Below are 21,138 nucleotides of genomic sequence, written 5' to 3' on the forward strand. Positions count from 1 at the left end.
AAGGAACAATGGGCTGGGAGGTCAGTTTCTTGATCATTAATATGCAAATTGTCATGACCATTGATCAACAACCACTGATCAAAGCTCAATGATCAAAGACCATGAGTACCATTCACAGAGAGTTGGGGAATGGCTGCAATCACAGCATTGTAAGACGGCGAAAGATGTACCCTCCTCGATTCAGAGATGGTCTTTCCCTAGTGTTTTGGGGTTTAAAATAAAATTAGACGTCTTTACAGTGTAGCTTACAAAATAAACGCATTCGTAGGTTATTGGAAAAGTATTATTTGAAAAGTTACAGTATTTAAATCCCATAATAAAGGGAATATTAATCTGCATATAAATAAAACGCTCGTGTCTCTGGTAAGCTACTACACAACTCCCAACGATCTTACGTATCCCCGACGGCACTTTTTACGTGTTGCGTCACGGCTGTGGGCGTGACTATCCACGTGAGCCAGTGATCTCGGCTGGTCCGCTGACAACAAACATGCGTCGTTGGCAGCCCGAGGGGATACTCTACAGCAGAGTAGCGGCGGGGGCAGTTAACCAGCTCTAAGGACACTCTCACGCTAGTAGCGACCGCTGTCCCGTTCAAAGTTTTGGGGCTTTCTGTTCGGAGAAACAATCAAACGTTTTAGCGACGCTGTGTTTGACGGTGTCCGGTTTCCTCACACTGAGGGATTGCAATGCCCTCTGACTTTATCTCCCTTTTCAGCGGGGACCTCGACCTGAATTCACCCAGATCCTTGTACTCTAAAGGTAAACATTCTTTATTCACTTTCTCTCTCGCTCGTCACTCTCATTTGCCACTTTTCGGAGTTTACATGTGCGACTGACCGCCTGCCGCGTTTGGTCTAAGGGTTTAAACAAGTGTGTGCGTGGGTGTGTTTTTTGGAGGGTTTTTTTGTGCGGTGGCTGAACTCCCTCCTTCACTCTCATTCATCTGTAAACCATCTCTAAAACGCCTGCTCAAAATAACGTGAGGTACTGAATGTCTTATAGATAATTTATAGATATTTCCTGTGTGTACTGTGTCGTGGGATTGGACCTTGAAGCAACGTGGAATGTTTTTTCAATTATTATTATCTTTTCTTAAAACTAAAGCCCTGGGCAGCTGCATGCACACCGGTCAGACCAGTTTACCAATTCCCTGGCAGCTGAAAAACGGTGATATCTATGTTCTGGGGGTTGTTTGAATAGGCCATCAGTGACCCCCGCCCCCTGAAGCACTACATATACAGGGCACTGCCCCCAAAGCAACGCTGTAATGGGATCATGGACATGAACTGTGAGAGCCTCATGCAAGCTTTTACATAGCATAGCCTAACTTAAATGAACTTAACTAGGTGTAAATTTAGAAAAACACAAAACAAAAACAGCGTCATTTTGTAGTACCCTGTTAATTACATGAATGAGTTTATCCATACAATAGGACACACATGTGGGAGCATGCTGCTTTGCATGATACTAGTGAGAAAAGTGGAAAAAATAAGTCTCCCAAAACTGTCATATGTAGAAATATCTTTTGGAAGCGATTTCATCCAACAGGGGGTGTGCAAAGCTAATATCAGTTTTTAAGGTTAAGAATAGTATGCTACCATTTTCTCATAGCAGTGGGTTTCAGCAAACGCATTAAGTGGGTGGCTTCATTCATGCTCGTGCGGAAACTTTGCATCATTAAGAATCTTAATTGGAAATCTGTTGCCAGTTTTAACCTGAAAGTGTGAGTCGATAATGGGAAAATAATATAATTAGTAATTTAATTTATGGGTCTTTGTAAAACACAAAACCAAAATGCCATAATTCTGTAAATCAACAACTGATTTTCCTGGCAAACGCTGCTTTTACAATGATCTTAGACTGAAAAACATGTTCTTAAATAAACATGAAGGTCGTGGTGCAGAATTCAACGCTCAACTTTACTGCGGCTGATCATGAAGAGAAACGATCATGACTCAAGATAACATGCAATAATGACACATTGCCTGAAAGTATATTTATCATCTTTCTGTAGAAACGTTTTGCAATTTGCAATAAGTTGGAGAGAAAAAGTTGAAAAGTTGAAGCATTTAGGTTGTTTTAGAATGTCGCACTTCCATTGCAACCTCTGTCCAGAATTGTGAAATGCTTCCTCTTGTTATTTCAAATTGTCATGCTGTGGTATTGGTTTGTGTCAAACTTTGAAACTATTACCCAAATGGATGCTCACAAATTGTGTTATATCATTTCGCTGGCTCAATCACTGGAAATGTGCAGCAATGAAGACCTTCTCTGCCTTTTCTCCCTGCCCTAGCATATTTACCAGAATATTAACATCTTTTTCATCAGCTGCTTTCCTAGATTCAGGAGTCCATTAATGTAGTAAACAAGTTTAACCCAGTATTGCTTTTATTTTACCAAATATGTGTTGCACTGGCTGCTCATATTAAACAGTACTAAAGTTTAACATGAAGGCCACCACATGGTCAAGTAATTGCTGTGAACCAATAACCCACATAGCAAGGAGGTCTGGCCTGGATCTTGTACCAAGCCGGTACTGCTGGCTGACTTCTGGCATGATATGACGTATGTCATCCAGATATGGGCCAGGCCTGGCATAGGTGGTACTGCCTATGTGATGGCATGCCACATCCGGCTCGATTGTGGTTTGGTTTATGTGGCCCAGGCCCATAGAAAACAGGTCTGGCCTGGATCTGGCATCAAGCTGGCACTTCTGACTGATTGGTGTCATGGCAGGGTGTATGTCAACCAGATGTGGGCCAGGTCCGGCAATGATGGCACTATTTATGTTCCTGTTTTCCTATTTTAGTTAAAAGACCCAAATGCCATGTTGCAATACTATACTGCTATGGTAGTCAACATTTCAAATGCAGGTTTGACAGGTTATTGAGTGTACACTTTATCCAAAACCTAGTGACGGTTTACTCATGTTTACCACCTACTGAGCGAAAGGTTAGTGGTTCAATCCCTGGCTCCTCCAGTCTGCATGTCAAGAGTGTGAATGTAGTTAGGAAGCACTGAGTTTAGAGAAAGTGTGTAAATGTGGCATGTTGTATAAAGCATTTTGAGTAATCCAGGACATGAGAAAAGCGCTATGTAAGAATCAGTCCATTCACTGTCTGAACAGAGTTATGTTACTTTTGCACTGTTTTGCATGTTCTGGCACATGTTGTTATTATTTGGCTTGATTAAGGTTCGCATTCGGCTGACATCTGGGACCATAGCTGAAACTGTTATGGGCCAGCAGTGAGTCTACAACTGGCCCGTGGCTGCACACAACTTACACATGGCCCACATACCGCAAAGAATAACGGCCCTTTGGTGGCCCAGATCAGGTTTGCCAGAAGTAGTCCACACATGGGCCAGCACAGGACCACCAGTGTGTCTGCAACTGGCCTTAGGCTGGCCCATGTGTGGGCCACCTCTGGCAAACCAGATCTGGGCCACCAAAGTCCCATCATTCTTTGCGGTATGTGGACCATGTGTAAGCACATTGTGTGGGCCAGATCCGGGACATACCAATTTCGCTATGTGGCAAAGTTCAAACTGCTCTAAATACTAATTTTTAAACAATTTCTTCTGTGACATAAGAGAAAAGTGATAATAAATATAGTAAAAATATTACAGTAAAAGCAACTTTACTTCAATGCTTTTGTAAGCAGCATTGATCATTCCCAGTAATGCACAAGGATAATAAGATAACAATTTTTTTTTGCTGTCAATTATATAATTTAACTTTTTACTCCTAACTCTAGACCGTGAACTCTTATGCACCACATAAATCAGCTAAAACTCCTTTGAGATTAAGGCCAGTGGTAACTTGTTTTTAAACCTGTTAATCGCACAATTGTGTGTCGACACCATGGTCTGTTTAGTGGAGAAGCTGGGTTTCACTGTGTTGGGTATGGTCCTGATAAGGCCCACTCTTCCACAGTTGATTTTTTTTTTGGAAAGAAAGCCCCAGTTATCTTTTAACTCCTTCACATCAGCTTAAGTCGTACCCCAGCCCAGAAATAAAATATACTGTCGATTAGAATTTTTTGCTGTTTTTTTTATTTTTTATTTTTATTTTTTATTTTTTTTATAAATAGGTAATGCTCGTCTATAAAATGCCTTTCTCACACAAGTGGTCACAAAGAGCTGTCCCCAAGATAGAACAAGATGAGTAAGAAAATAAATGCCATTTAAAACAATAGAAAAGCTGCATTAAACAGCAAAACATGATGAGGAACATATTTTTAGCTTGCGACAGAGAATGTAAAGTAAATCCAATAAACAATAGCACTCAAGACAAGACTGCTTGCTATCTTTTACTGATGGACTGTAAGTTAATGCATGTAATAAAATGTCTCTCCACCAGTTTCACATTAAGTTGAAGAATGTTATGGGTTCTGCACTATCTATCCCAGTTAACAATTGTACGACCCTCAGATCTCGACATAGTTTTTTTCTCTCTTTTTTTTTTTCTATTGACACGACCAAAGCCTGGTCAATCATTACCTTGCTGGTTGCACTGTGTATAAACCTGGGCTTAAATAGCACTCTATTAATATTGACTCTGCTGTGTTAAGCAAACTTAGCGGCATGCGCTTAGAAATATTTGACTCCCTTGAAAGCTCGTTGAGATCTGATGACGAAAGAAACAATGTCATAGAAGGGAAACGTCTGAAAAAGAGCAGTGCATTAAGAGTTGGCGCTTTACTCTGAATGTTTCTGACGCAGACACGTCGCCATCTGTGGACTCTAATAAACTCCTGTATTTGGAGATGTAAATAAACTCATGAGTCAGTGGTCTTGGGAACTTAAGCTCATTGTGAACACGGTGAAACGCACAGTAAGGTAACTCACAATCCTCATCTTTTTTAACATCAACCCAGACCTGTTCGACGTACTTTAAACCGTCGCCCTTGTAGATATATATTTGTGTGTCAAGTTTGCCTGGTGTCATAATAAGATCACACATGACACCATACCAGCAATATGTTGATTACATGACATGGATTTCCTCCTCAGCTTTACAATATTCAACACAGCTTTGTGAGCACAATTTGCATTGCGTGCAATGAGTCCTGTGAAATGGGGAATGTCTACAAACTGCTTACTGGTAAAATCTCTTCACTTTTCGCTCATACCCCTCTTCCTCTGCCATTTATAAGTGCCTATCATAACTGTTTTCTATATCGGGCCTGCTGTATAATGTCCAGACTGACTCTGTCTCAAAGGACCTTAACATTTATTTTGACTGAAGGCCATTGAAGCTCCATTATGGCTCCTCGCCCCACAAAATTACTACTCCTGTAGTTATACTCTCTCTGAGGCCCAGCCATGTTGACAGAGCTAGTGGTGGTTTTTGTTTGTCTTTTGTGGCCTGGAAGTGTTTTATGATATTAATTGTTATGAACAAAGCTACATGCAGCTGGCAACTTGACTAATCTAAGGAAGAAGTAGATCAGAGTCCACTAGCGAAAGTGAAATGCAGACAGACGGGCATCTGGACTAATGGCATGTTCAGTCTTCTATCCCCCAGTGTCTCTGTTTAAACATGACATGGCTGTGCAACTGTTACTTTCTGCACATACTACCAAAGTAGCTGCAGTCTTGCTTTTAAAAGAGAAGAAATGTAACACTATTATTAAAGTTGAGATCTGTTTTGTCTGGAGTAGTGAGCTGTTTAAGAGTTAGGGGAGATGGAGAACATTTAGTTTTTATGATCATCTTCAAGTAAAATACAATCTCCTATTGTAATATAAATCACAAATGCCAGTGCTCGATGCATTCATCTTCAGGGTTAACTGTTAATGAGCTCATTCAGTGCTCCTAAAAAGCCATAAAGTAATTCAGATTACTCACATCTAAATGCGGCCCAAGTGTTCTCACTTACCTTCTTTGAAATCTCTTTGATCAATCATTAACACTAACCAAACTTCAATAAGAAGTCTAATCAGTGTCGGGTCAAAATATCGCCTCTTCTGGTATTTACTGCACACTGGTGACTTTGTTTTGGCTGCGGAAAATCAATATATGAGCTTTTTAACCAATCAGAGCACTTGAAGTTTATACTAAAGTGTCTGTGTGTGTGTGTGTGTGTGTGTGTGTGTGTGTGTGTGTGTGTGTGTGTGTGTGATTGTTGAGGTCAACTATTGAACTACTTTTTGCTATACGTATAGATCGCCAAAATCTCCTTTGTTGTATTGCAGTGAACACAAAAGCCGTGTTGAGATTTAATGCTTAAAAAAAAAAAGAGAAATATTTTACAAAAACGAGCACGTTTGTAATAATTAGCACTAGTATCACATTTGTGTCATACATATATAAAAAATGTGTGTTCCCAAAGTTACAAATACCTTTTGTAGACATTGAAAAGTGTTCGTTTTTGAAACTGCAATTCGACAGCTTTGCGCGCACCTTTATAGATTTTACGACGTGTAATGAAGTTGCCGAAATCACGGAACTTATAAAGTATTATACGCGTCTTTTAAAGTTTTTCCGTTCTGCCAGAAACCGGCCTTTAATAAGTAATCAAGTAAAGATTCTTTGTCTCCTTGGCCTATTTTAGGTGAGCAGGTTAATTGTGTTCATGAATTGTTGCTCTCAGCAAGGAGATTATCTGCCAGACAGGTGTTGCTGTGCAGCAGGATAGCTCTGAGAAAAAAATACAGTAGTGGGTTACGAAGCGGAGCATTGTATTGTATTTGCCCCACTTAATTTTGTGTCCGTTACCATGTTTCAAAGAGTCCTGTCCACAGTACTGTCTGGTTTACCGCAGTTCAGGATTTCCAATGCAAAATAACAGGAATAGGACTCGAGCATAGCGCCTGAACGCTTCTGCTTGCACAGATCTTGGAGAATATTTCTCAACACTATTCTGTGAAAAGCCCAAAGCACCTGTGACATCTTACAGCCTGCCCTTGCGTTTCTGGCCCAAGGAAGATGATTCTGAACTAAGACATTAAATATTGAGTGCGGTGAATCTTGGCTTGCCGCACTCTTTCCATTGGCAGGTGACATGCGGCAGTTTAAGGTGTCAGAAACTCATAACTAGGCTGTAAGCGCAGTGTGTGTTATATTCTGGTTCAAAGTAAGAGGTTGTTAAATTGAATTCACACATTTATTCATTTATTTTTCTTTCTTTCCTATTATTTCTAAATAAAGCAAATGTACATGCAAGTTCCTATCAAGCCAGTCTGTGTTTTTGTATAAATACATAGTGGTCAGTTTACAATAATTAACAAATAATAAAATGATAAGACTTTATTGTCTAATTGTTAGACAAATAGCAACCCAAAACGTGTTTACTTTAGAGTATGGTGTTTTAAATGTATGCTGAAATCAGAAACCCGAACACGTACTTTGGGTAATCCGATATACTAACCTTACAACAAACCCCTTCTCCGTGGAGCTTATCATATTCCGTTTTTATTGAGACAGTGCCAGAGAGCTGTGGATTGAAATGGTCTTTAAGGATCGCTCTCCAAAGTGGTTTGATTGTCCTGCAGCAGTCGTCTTGCTGCGTTGTTGTTCTGACCACTGTTACTGCACCATGTTGGTTAAGTGAATGATGCTTTTATTAGCTAGCTGTATTTAGCATATATCATTCCATCAGTTTTCATCTAATGCAATACCGGTTGGCAGTGAGACATTAAACGTAGTGCTATTGAAACATGATAACATGCACAAAGGACCTGTTGACTAACTTCATGTATGTGTTCACACATGGTTGCTGGCACGTATATTTAGGGTTGGGCTTTTTCTTTCAGGCAGTTTCACACAGTACATAGTAGTATCTTGTGTTGTTCCAAGCCCTTATGGATTTCTACATTTTAACCAAAGCTGCATAAATACATCAAATTGAAATTGCCACCTTTTCCCCCCCCCCCTTTTGTCCTTCATGCTGTTTGGGCTTGATTGAGACTGCACATGTGGCTCTCTTTTGAGACTTTGAACTGCATCCATGGTTTTATTTTCCTGCAGATCCAGAGCCAGAGCTAAGGCAATTTTCCTTCAGTGCTGAGTCAGTTTAATCACATCTGTAGCCGTTTGTTAATATCCTGGCACAAAATGAAATGAAAGGTGAACCTGAGGCTGTGTTAAGGTCTGCAAGCCAGTTCAAGTAGAAGAAACGTTACTTGGTTATGAACATATGATATATTCTCTTAGCTTTTTATAGCTTTTTTTCTTTCTTTTTTCCCCTCCCCGGCAGGTACAGAATAGCTGCTGTCATCTAGCTTCAAAATCCTGTTGTAGGTTTGTTAAGCCTGTAAGGGATTTTTTTTTCCCTCTTACGTTTGACACATTTTGTCACAGATCTGAGGTTCCTCACACAAAAAGGTATTTCATAACATTCAGTAATGACGAATTCTTTGTCACAAAGTGCTCAAGTGATCCACCTCGCAAGCCAGCAGTTGTGGTATGCCAGTATCCTGTGTTTTCATTTCTGAGTCATCTGGCTTCCCCAGCAGACCGGCAGGTAATTTGTGCTGGAATGAACTGGAGCATTGATGTCCTCCTGTATCCTGTCATTGATTGTATCCTTGCTTGTTCTTGTTGTCGTGCACTCTCACTTGGCCCACATTCAGTCCAGCGAAGCCAAGAATATACCTTTTACGCCACACAGATGCATGCGCAGGGTTTAAAGTAGCGTCTGCACAAACACAACAAGTTGGAGTGCATGCAAACATCTGCACGGAGACTCGTCTTCACCATCTGATAACACTGTTTGCATTAGACAAGAACCCTGACCAAAAGTATCAGCTTTTTCCCCCCTTCTCCTGCCTGGCAACCACCAGTTGTGAACGCCTGCTGTGAAATCAATTGCTATAGTCCCAGTCTCGCAGGCCTAAAGACCACAAGGAAAAAATCTGTCTTTGGTTTGGTCACACTTTTTCAAGTTTCACTACCACTTAGTGGTTAGTTAGCAAGTGTTTGCTGTAGTGCATTGACTTTGTCTGCAATGTGCTGTCAATCAAAGCAATCAGAAGGAGGTTTTTGATGTAGCAACCTCTTTGTCGTTTGTTGCTAGGTGAAACTGTTACCAGTCTTTAGGAAACCCTTGCTTACTGGTTGGGGCATACACATTTTTCCCTAGACACTGATGGGTCTCCAGACCTGTGTGACCTTACCAAACAGTTTTTCCTTTTGTACTCTGACATTGAAAACATTTTTTAAACTTTGGCATTATTTTTATTTTGTCTGGTTTACCGCAGCAATTTTGCCCTCAGCTTTAAACCCCACATTGTTCCACAAAATTCAAAGAGTTAAAGATGTGCTTTACCTTTTATTGAGTTTTTTAAAACTAAATCTGATTATAAAAGTATAATGATGGTATTGTATAGACGTTGCCTGATGCAAAATAAACCCGTACTTAGGTTGGATAATCATTAATCGTGTCAGTTTTTTATGATAAAATCAAATCTTAAATATCTAGAGCGTGACATCTGGTCACAAGGCTGCTAACTGCATTTTTTTTCAAAACATTCGGTAGCTATTTAAGTCACTGCTTATCTGCTTGATTGCATTATGGTCTTTTTAACCTTGAGGTGCCCTGCCATAGTTTCTTGTTAAATCAAAGGTCAGGTTCATTTATTAGTTTGGCACAGTTTTTTTGTTTTGTTTCGTTTCTTTGTTTTTTGATGAGTCAAATACCAGTTCATTAGAAGAAAAAAACTGTTCATTTCTCACCATATCAACAAGCCACAGCTTGCTTGAACAATGAGCAACAGAAATATGAGTCTGCATCTTTTTTCTCCTCTTCAGTGAGTGAAGGTGCAGACTTAAGTGTGCAGTCTGACGTAAACCTGTTTGAGCACGTGGGGCAGAGTAGTAAGCATGCTATTTGGGAGGAATTTTTGCCTTAGGTGTCAACAGAAATTACATAAAGAGGGCTTCTGGATCAAAAGCTGTTGTTGGGTGCCAATCTTTGCATGTCCAGGCAACTAAACTAACATGCAGACTTCAAATTTCAACACAAGTTCCAATATTCCAATATCACCCCTTGTTTTTGTTTTTCAGTTAGTGACCTAAACCCTGCCAGAGCAAACTGCATTTTGCGATAGAGGAGTTTGATTAGTCTTTGCCATTCTGTTGTGACTTTTGCCTGACAACTCATTCTCAATCCTTATTCGGAAGTAAATCTTCCTATATAAGTGGTAAAGTTATAGGCTTAGTCTACAGGCTGTCTCACAACAGTTTGTCAATAGAAATCTTGAAAATATTACAAAGAAGTAAAATCTACAACACAAGGATAAGAATTCAAAGCAGTTATTGTTCTGAAAAACATTGGTATTAGGAGCTAGTCCTACATTCTGGACTTTTTCAGTGTAGATTTAGTGCACCTCAAGACCTTCCCAGTGAACTTTAAATGTTGTCTCAGTGCCAGATTTTTAAAAAAAAAAAAGTTTATTTCCCCCTTCTTATCATTAGAGTCAACAGCTTTCATCAGAAATCAGCCCACAGAGTTTCCAAAACTAGACCTTTGTGATACTACAAGCTATTTTTGCATAATGTTACATACTGACGTGCAGTGGCTCTGTGCTAATGGAGATTTATTCGCATCTTTGAATCATTATCTCCATCATTTGCTCACAGATGCTGATTTTATGATGTGCATACATACTTTATATTAATTATGAAATGAGTTGTTGCATTAAAAAGTCTCAGGGTAGTCCAGGATAGTATTATATTAAAAAGACTCGGAAGGTCTTGCTGATAGTGACTGTTCCAGTCTAAGAAGCTAGGGTGCTGTCCCCCCCCCCCCTTTTTTTTAAAAACACCTTTGTAGGACTGTTCGATATAACGATTTATATCGGATGACGATATAAAAACATCTATCGTTTCATTTTACACTAACGTTTGTTTCGTGGTGTCGCAAAATAAACTGTTTACGGTAATATTTTTTCATCGTTTTGATGGTCACTGTAGTGGCTATGTTAACTTCTTAAAGTTCTCTCTTTCTCTTACATTTAATATAACCACACTACAGATGGACAAGTGCCTGTTTCTATGCGTTGTCGTTAGCAACAACGACGGTAAAACCATCGCGTGTCCGCTTGTTTATTTTCCAAATAAACCTTTCACAACAAAGCTCAAGATCCTGTTGAGACTTTTCAAAATAAACTGAATCGCGTGAAAGAGCAGATTGTTTATGGATGAGAATTTAAAAAGAGCCGCCAGGTGCTAAAAAATAAACCTTAGACTAAAGCGTTAGAACAGGCTTTTCCCCGCAGCACGCCGTGTAATAAATACTCACAAAGAAAACGGCGGCCCTTACAACTTATGTCTAAAAATGTATAGTTTCATACATCGTCAGAAATCCCTGTTTTACCACATCGTGTGTGTGTGTGTGTGTGTGTGTCTTCTGATTCACTGGAAATGGGGACTTGGAAAACTTCTCATCAGCAGTTAGACATGAATTTGCTGGAAATTTTATGGTTTGATCTTTCTTTCTTTTTTTTTTTTTTTAAGTAATTATTTTCTGCGACATTGCAGATAAAACACGTTTTTCTTTTCTTTTTTCTTTTTTTGAAGGGTGAAAAAAAAGAGGTTGATATACAGACATGCAGTTTCTACAGGAGTATATACCATCACTCTCTGATAAGTTTACTTCGTATGTTACAGCCGGCTCATAAAGAATATGAATTAATTTTTATTTCCAGCATTCTCTCGGCTAGTGTTTGCACTTTTAGTATTTTAATTCAGGTGATGGCACATGGGCCACACACTTAGGTTGCAAAGGGGTGCATATGTCATATGTAAAATCGAGTACTCAGCTATGTAATCTGCCTTTGTAAACTTTTGTGAGCGAATGGGCTGTTCTAAAGAGCACACTGAATTTGAGCATGGTACTGAAATAGGATGCCACCATTGAAACAAGTCAGTTTGTGAAATCTATTCCCTCGTAGGTAGTCCACGATGAACCGCAATGTAAGTGATTGCAAACCATGGCAACTCGGCCACCAAGTGGTAAACCACTAAAGTTAAGAGTGAGGTCTCCTGGTCGTAAGGCCCATGGTGCATAAAAACCACCAGCGTTCGGCTCACTTAATAACTGCAGAGCTCCAAACCTCCTCTGACATTAACACAAACGTAAAGGTATTCTGTTGATGTAATCTGCATGTGGTACCCTGATTTTGTCCATATAATGTAAATTCTACATGCCGTCAGTAAGAAAAGATTCTGGACTGCTTTGTCAGTTGAAAACATTTACTTATTTATTTGGAAACGCAGGGCAATCAAAACGTGTGCATGTATTAGTAGATGTAAATATACACGTTTTATGTGTAGAATTGCCACAGTGTGTCTGTTTGGCTCTCAAGTGGCGCCATCATGATGATGCACTGGTATTGAAGATGAATCTTTTTAAGAGTCTTTTTGTTTTCCTTCAATAGATAACGCTCCAAGTTTATCAGAAAATTAAAACATCCTCGATGACCACCACATACGTGAGTAAAATGTGAATTTCACTCATTTAGTGGTTGCTGGAGGTCGCAAGGATTGTGCATTGCCATGAGGTTGTTGACCGGTCTCTAGGCCAGTGTAACAGGCCTTTCAGCAAAGTCATGGTGTCTTTGAGTCTGCCGACCAATCACAGGCTGTGCAGGCTGGTCTCAGTGACACTGCACAAAGTAATGGGTAATAATTGCACATTTGGTTAGAATTGAAATTCACCCACACTGTCCCAACTGTGAGGCATCTACACAGACATAGATATGTTGTGTCGGTTGTCCCTGATCATGTAAATATTTATAGATTCATATGACATTACTCCAACCAAGGTTGCAGGGTTATCAGAATCCCTAATCTCACATTCTATAATTGACTTGTTTAAAAACAAGGTGTGACGAGGTTTAGGTTAAATGTAGCAAACACAATCTTATATTGTGACAGCCTTGCTTTCAAAGCTGACCATGCTGTATTTGCCAGCCTTTGTGTAAGCCGTCAACTGCAAATAGTTTGAATTCCACTGCTTTTTGAAGTAAAGCTTTCAGGTTAAGTTGAATGACCATTTTGTCTTTTGGGGCCACTGGTAAGCACAGAGCTAAAGGTAGATGGGTTTAAGAGCATTAAATTCAGTCAGATTGTCACTATTTTCTTTTCCAGTAGTATCTGCTGACAGTAAAACAGACTCCATTGTGGTACTGTTTAGATAATAAATATGATAATTGACCTACCTTGCTTTCAAAGATGACTTGTGGATGTGTGGTTTGGCCCTCATAGAGTCTCAGTGGGCTTTTTTTTTGATGACGCATGGAAGTTGTTCCTGGTTGCTTCAGGATTAGCTGGGATAAAAGGGCTACATGCCACAAATGCTGAACCTGGTGTGACACAAATAACTTGACCCGCTCCAAGGCTTCACTGACTTTTACGTTGTTAGATCGCTGTGTGGAAAGAACAGTCTGTAAGATTTTTTTTTTTTCTTTTCAAAAACGTGACAAGGACGAGGTGATGGTCAAAATAGAAAATGTTGACATAACTCAAGTGAATACATTGTTTATTTCAGATGCATCTAATTAAAAACACACATTCTAAATTTGTACTCGGATTGTTTTTCCTTTTTAGGCCGACTTTTCCAATATACTCTGAAACAAAAGTTGGGGAATTTACATTTCTATTGAGAGGAAAGATGAAACTTTGTCTCTTTAAGTATTTGGGTAAAAACAGTGTTTTTTAAGAGTTAGATGGGCACAAAATAGTTACCATTAAAGTGAGAAAAGTTGGTTTATGTTGCATGTATTCTCATGCAAACTCAGGTAAGCGTGAAAGCGTTTTTACATATGTCACTGTACACTTCGCACTTTACACGTATTATGCAGCTTTGTGAAAAACTTAGTGCACCTTGTGATTCCGTAGCTTTAAGATCCACCTTTAGCAACAATAACATAAAGCAATCATTTTCTGGAAGATTGCCAGTCTTTCATGTCACTATGTCTGAATTTTGGCGCACTTATTTTTGCAACTTAAATTCGTTGAGGTTTGTTTACTTTCGTTTTCCCCTGTCCTTGTCAGGTCCTGGCACAGTATTTTGTTGTGGTTCAGGTCTGGACTTTGGATGGACCACATTGATTATTTCCATTTTCCGTCATTCTGTTGCAGATTTGCTGCTGTGCATGGGATCATTGTCCTGTTGCATAACCCGTTTTCTGCCTCACATTTAACTCTAGAATACTTTAGTATACAGAAGAGTTTGTGGTTGACTGCAAGTTCTGCCAAGCCCGAATCATCAGCCTCCACCACCGTGCTTGACAGTTGGTATGAGGTGTTTGTTCTGATATATTGTTTGTTTTTCACCAAACATAGAGCTGTGCATTATGGCCAAAAAGCTCCTCTTCAGTTTCATGTGTTCAAAGAATGTTTTCCACTTGCGGTCAACTTGGAGAAAAATGGCCTAAATTATTTGGAAACCTCCCTTCCCAGATTTAACGGCAGTAACAATTGCTTCTCTAAGATCATTGCTAACATCCTTTCTTGTCCCCCCCCCAATTTCGTTAACACACATCTGAATGCTCCAGACCTAAAACCTGCTACAACTTGTGCTTTAAAAAAGGTGCTCACAGTTTCTGATGATCAGTTAACCAAGTGCATTTGATTGTCAGCACCTGGCTACTACTTAGCATCGAAATTCCTATGGAAGCAGTGAGGGTGTACTTGGTTTTTCACAGGACTGTAGCTTAGTATTACTCCATAAAACACACATGCAACAACTGTGGTTTCACAAATAGTTTCTTCTTGTGCTTTGGTAAGTCTTCTGAGTTTCTTCATCAGGTAAACTGCCAAACACAATGTTGATAGTGTTGTGTTTTTTTTTTCTTTTCCCAAATGCAATATGTGGTTAAGCACCATAATACCAACACAATACCAACACTGCCCGCTATTGTGCAGTAGGTTGAAAATCAATCACAGTAAGCTTTGTTTCAACAGTTTTGTAGTCATCATGTGTGATGCAATTATTTAAGAAATAAGTGACAGTGTGTTGTCTGAATGAAAGTTATTTTGTTTGATAATAACTTAATAATGTTATAGAAGACTTTTTACTACTTAAATTTAGACTTTTTTTCCCCATCTGAACTTGTTATCTACATCTTTGTTCCCTCCAGATTATGTGTTTTAAATATGTATCATTACTCTTTATTAGTAGGATATTTGATTTCATATTCTGGCAAAAATTAAAAAAATTAGAAAATATGCATTTTTTTCCCACTAGTGATGTAATTAATAAAACAGTATGTCCTACTATTCGTGGGAAAGTGGTTTAATACTGGGTGGGTGGTTGTCATATTCGGGATTACTCAATTAGCCAAGTACTACCTTCACTGTATTTTTTTTTAATTTTTTTTAAATACGTGGCAGTAACCAAGAGTTCTGAGAAGTTTATGGACAAATACATTGTAGCATTGAAGAGTATGAACACATTGGCTTATGCTCTACACAAGTAAGTGGTGGTGGCAGCCTGTCAAAATGCATTGTCCGGACATGCCTTCACAGCATCAGGATCATGACAGGAGAAAAATGGTGGGCTTGTCAGAGAGATTAATGAAAACAGGGCAGAAGCGATTGTAACACAACATTCCTTTCTATGGGCCACAACCATTAAAATAAAAAAAGGCAAAAAACCATTATTTAAAGACTTAATTTGTTATGCCAATGTAAATGTAGCTAGGTGCAGCAGAATTTGTTTAAATTACAACTTTGATTTTTGGGTTATGTAATACCAGTCACCTGTATGCAGTGTGACAAATGCACTGCGTATATGGTCATGTATACGTAGTGCATCTGGTTTTGCATCTGGCTCATACGTATGTGCTGTATCTTGTTGGTGGTGGTATTTTGGGCTCATGTGACTTTTCCCATGTAATTACTGCAGAAGGAAACCTTGCAAAATCATTTCACTTATGCGCGTGCACTTGTCTACTCGTGCATCATTCCTGCACGCATATGCCGACATGCTACATTCATATTGTGCACAGGTTTGTGACAAGTTTTGTTCAACTTGCCAAGAGGCTTTTGGGGTCAAGTCTTTGGTATTTGCCTTTTGATCCTGTGCATTGTGTTGCTGTTAAACTGAGTCGTCGTCCCCCCCCCCCAAATCTTAGCCTTCAATGATAACATAAATATAAAAACATAATTCTCAGTTTTGAAATATGAGCCAATGTGTGATAACATGCTGAAGATTACTAGTGCTGCTTTGAAGAAAAAGTCACCACGAGGTACAAATAATTACCTTTTGTAAAGGATTTGTGGTACACCAAGGTTTGCCTGACATATTTTTTTCAAATAAAAACAAATGCAGCAGATCACAAAATATGCAAGTTACTACTAACTTGCATATAGTCTGTTCTGTGTAACTGCTTTGATTCTTTCACTGTTCATACCGAGACTGCTGACTTTGACTGGCTCTAAGCTCTGGGTAGCTTTAGCATTAACCATGTTGCCTATTTTAGCTTCTTTAAAATGTCCAGTGTAAGTATAAAACTAGGTCATTGCTGTTAGCTGTTAGTAGGGGGTGGTAAAAATAACATGGAGTGAGATTTTAGTACGATGTTATAAACTGAAGCCACATACTGATTTTTTTTTATATATGTTCGAACTTCATTGCTCAGGTATAAACCTGTATTCATTTATGCCTTAATAATACTGCTTATTTTCTAATTTCTCCATGTTGGCTCAGAAGCGAGACAAACACTCAAAAGAGTTGTCTCTCGATCTCTGTTGCTATGGAGTCCCTGGTAGCCTACATGTAGGTCGGTTGTAAACATTTCAGGGTTGCTGTAGATGGTTTGCTGCAGTTGCCCGTCGATTAAGCTTGTGCTCCTCATTGCATTTTGTGAAATCCCACAAAGTCTTTGCAGCCTGAAATTTTTCAGCAAGTAGGTTGCACTACTGCTCGGTTTCTGCATGACAGGATTCCACATGACAATACCACTAACCTGTTGAGCAGGATGCACTGCAGCAAAGGGTCTGGAGCACAGTAAACAAGACGGGGAGAGATGTAGGTGGAGTGGAGGAGGGGGACAGAAGTGAGTTAAATCAGTCACTCGGCTAAAAAACCAGTGCCACGCCCAAGGTGCCAGGGCTAGTAAGAGCAAGCAGGAGGAATGTGAGGGAAATGAATGGGATTGTAAGTCCTACCATTCACATGGTGAGTTCATTCTTCTTCTTTTTTTCATCTTAAGTCTGCACTACTTGCCACATAAACATATCACAAGACATGATGAGTATGATCTGTGCAGAATTCCTGATGTGAAACTCAGATTGTGAGTGTGTGTGTGGTTTGTTAGTTTAGCTGTGAGTCAGTTCAGTTTTTATACACACATATTTCAGTGCATTGTTAGCATGAGTGCTACTGATCAAAACTAACCACATGCGTCAGTGTGAATTATTCTGGTTGTTATGATTATCACAGAAAATGAGAGGTTTTGCTCTGTGGTCAGCGGACTGCACAACATCGCTGTAGTCTTAAGGTGAAATCAAAACATCACGTGGTGTGTGTGAGTCCGTACAGTTTATTGCCCAGTTAGCAAGGCTTTATTTTTTTTTTTTTTAATCTTCAGAGTGAAAGGGACAGTGTTTTGTCACGTGTAAATAAAGAACTGCACTCTGTATGTGCGTCAGGAAACAAACATGCAGCAAAATAAGAATTTTCATTCAGCCCTCTAAAAAAGTCCAAGGGACTGTGGAAACACTTTGAACAGGGCAGCCAGTGATTCGACACTACTGCTGTGAGAGAAGAGTACATATTTTCTGTCTGTGTGGTTGGCAATCTGTTTACTGGAAGGGCTGCTCACTGAGAGCACATGTTGCTGCATGTGCAGTCAGTGAGGCCCAAGAAGTTAAAAGTGTAAATGCACGGGCAGGGAAAGTGTTTTTGTGGCAGCGGTGGGATATGTTTGTGTGCATGCATGTGTGTCTCTGATTTTGTTTGGAGAACGGAGCCAAAAAAAAAAAAATAATTTTTTTTTAACCCCAGGAAAACCACACTAGAATCCTCTGTGTATGTGTGGTTCACTGGGAGTTAGGAGTTTGTTGGCTCCACTTTTAAGCCTCTTTCTGGGAACCAGCATTCCCTGCTCTTCTAAACCGAGCTGTAAGAGGCTGGAGGGCTTTGGGAATGAAGAGGCATGGGCTGGTTTCAGTATGTCCCAGGTTTGTCTTTTGTACACAGCGAGTGGTAACAATGGGAGGGTTACGTATCTGATATACACACCAAACCCTGGGACTCAGCTGCAAGTAATTAAAGCTGGCAGTTGGCAGAGAAGAGAGTCAGGCGACTGTAATGGCCGCTCTAAGTTCATACCATAATATTTGGATGATGAATCAGGCTGCTAGTAAAAGTGTTGTCATGCTGTTGACCCAAGGCTTTCTCCCTTCTCCATGTCCTGTTGCCCCAGAAGGGGGCACAGAGAGGAGAGAAAAGTCTTTGTATGACCCTGTTTTTGGTCTGTAATGAGATCTGCTATTTATTTTGCATGCTACAGCATTTGATATGTCTTAAGTTGCTGGCTTTTCCCAAAAGTGTACTCCGAGTCTTGACTAACTAGTTCAGATATATGATTCTACCGACCGTCCTCTGAGAAAAAATATGCAGCTTTCAGTTTTGGATGCTGTATAGTAGGGGGCAATGGGTGTATGCATAAAGTGCATACAAACAAATCTGTGCTTAAACTGTGCGTACAAAAGTTTCACTCACAAATTTTCTGACCTGAATTTGTTTGTGTGCTGCAAACAAATGAACTGCCTCAGACTGTGAGCACGAATAATCAAAGTCCTGCTGTCTCGGAAATATAAACAAATTTATATTGAAAGTAATGATGGCTTAATTTACCTCCCACCTTTATGAAACATACTTTTAGAGAAATTTTTAAAAGTTCCAGATATTTCACACATAGTCTTGAGTGAAAATGGGCATCATTTCATCCTCGATGGATGTCATCATCACAAACTAATTTCTTGGTATTTTCTCACTTGTTTTTTTTTTTTTTTTTCATCTTTAGTTGACACGTTAGATGTCTTTCCAATTTCTTTTTTATTTTCTTGCCTGTATTGATTTTTATTATAATTCATATTTTGCAGCAACTTTAATGATGAACTTCAACGATGGCATCATTTTTTTCATGTTATAATACAGTGTTGGAGTGCTGTTGCTTATATGTGAAAACATGGTGGATAAAGGCTCCTGTGTCAGTAAGAAATGTGCTAAATTACCTCAAATGAGGTCATTTAAACACTACAAGTTGCTTGTTGAAAAAGGGAGAGGTGTTAAAAGAGAGTGAACTTCCATGACCCCTGTGGCGACCTATCATCTCTGTTTACAGCCATTAGCCCGAGGCAACATTAGTGCCTTCTGTAGTATAACAGAACACACCTGAATCTCTGGCTGGACTGTTAGTAGCATGTTGCATTACAGCTAATGCAGCCGCCAGGCTTTAACAAGCAAGAAGAATGTGGTAAATTAGATAATATCTTTGCATTGGCTGCAGCTATGCTATTTTTATCTGTCTGCTGTGACATCAGTAGTTTTACAGAAGATACGAGATAAATTTGTAAATCTTTTAAAAACCATGATGCTGCTTTTCTGATATGCAAAGATTCTTTACATACATTTCCATCTAATGTCAGTCACATTATATAGCTTTGAATTCCCCTTGAATTTTTAGTCTGTCAGCAAATTGGGTGAAAGGTGTGGCATGACTATTCATACTTGCAGCCTGCGACAGGCTTTGGCTTTAGTGAAAAGGTGAAGACGCATTTGGCATCAGAACTGATGGTGAAATATGTTCCAGTGCATTGTTCCAATAGCCCTAGCTTTGTATCATAGGTATTTGTGTGTCATTGTGTTGGAGTCATTGCCAACAAGGTCATGGTGGTTCTTATGACTGTGTAAGAGTGGTGATATGACATTGCTGTGTAATTATATAATTTCAGAAGAACGTATGAGCCAAAACCAAAAAGGTTTAATCACTTTCAGGTTTCCCGTTTACAACTCGGTCATGGAGCTGACACATTTGATGGTGCTCAACAAAAGCTGTTGAGATCCTGTAAATCTGTCACCTTACTGTCGCTTTTATTGGTTCCCCCCTCCTTTCACAACAGAGTCAGTGTATGACCTTCTTCCCAGAGAGCTGCAGTTGCCTTCATCCACTCAGCAAAGCCCAAAAGTCATGAGTCAAAAGAGCGGCGGAGAGGCAGGGCCTCTCCCTTCAGCTTCTCTAGCATCAGGTAGGATCCTGCTTCTCTTATCCTTATTTCTCCTCTGCAAGCAGGACTGATCATGCCCCACCCTGAAAAAAGTACAACTCATGTTACAGTCTGTACCTTCAGGCAAACAAACACCTGCATGTGGCAAGAAAGCCAGTCAGGCAACCATCGTGCTCCTCTGTGATTCTCACGTGAAGGAAAAAAAACAAAACAAACAGTAATAAAAGGCTGGTGAGGGAAGTTAATGGCAGCTGAACATAGCTAGCTGCCTGTATTCACGTTGCTATGTACTATATGTTGTGGTCTCTTGTAGCAACAGTTTAGAAATATGGTTTATGCACATGTTTTAAGACAATGATATTAGTGCATAATGGTAATTAAACTGCAAAGTAGAACGATTGTAGACCATAAGAATATGAGGCCCCGGCAAAGGCCTGTTATTCATTACCCCACAGACTAAATCTACTTACCCTTTTTTTTTTCTTAGCCTTTTTTTCCAGAGAATTAAGAAGCTTTGAATGGCTGTAATCACCTTGTTGACCATTCTGCAGTTCCAAGGTGGAGCTATTATTTACAGAAGAAAATCTTCTTAATAGACCAACACGGAAGTCCAGTATAAATGAACAGCTAATGACTATTTCATACTAGAGCTGGGCGATATGAGATTTTTTCATATCACGATATGTTTTTTTCATTTCAGGCGATAACGATATATATCACGATATAAGCCAAATAACTATATTTGTAAGATTTAAATGTGCCGTTACTCACAAGTAAAATTTGAAATAATCAGCAGCTTGTTTTGATTTAAATATTTATTTCCCATAATAAGTTCAACTGGGTAGATGTACGTAAGGAATATGAGACCTTTTCAGATAAATAAAGGCAAATATTGCAAACTACACAAAAGCAGCCGCTAAAGCGTTTAAGTTTCAAAATAGAACAAAC

General features: G+C 39.4%; 1 protein-coding gene across 7 annotated transcripts in view; it reads left to right on the forward strand.

Moving 5' to 3' along the window:
• The first annotated feature begins 471 nt into the window (after positions 1–471).
• nfat5b (nuclear factor of activated T cells 5b) overlaps positions 472–21,138 on the forward strand; it is a 38,631-nt gene continuing 17,964 nt past the window's right edge. For 2 of the 7 annotated variants that reach the window (XM_005741585.1, XM_013913011.1), the window contains exons 1-2: positions 472–762; positions 20,086–20,211. In XM_005741585.1, coding sequence (XP_005741642.1) covers positions 690–762; positions 20,086–20,211 — 199 coding nt within the window. In that variant the 5' untranslated portion in view covers positions 472–689. Of the gene's footprint in view, positions 763–12,386; positions 12,441–20,085; positions 20,212–21,138 lie in introns of those variants that run through there. The other 5 variants (XM_013913013.1, XM_013913017.1, XM_013913012.1 and 2 more) reach the window with 5 other exon arrangements.

This window comes from Pundamilia nyererei, unplaced genomic scaffold (genome assembly GCF_000239375.1).
Source record: "Pundamilia nyererei isolate P.nyererei 1_Seehausen unplaced genomic scaffold, PunNye1.0 scaffold00112, whole genome shotgun sequence".
Classification (NCBI taxonomy): Eukaryota; Metazoa; Chordata; class Actinopteri; order Cichliformes; family Cichlidae; genus Pundamilia; species Pundamilia nyererei.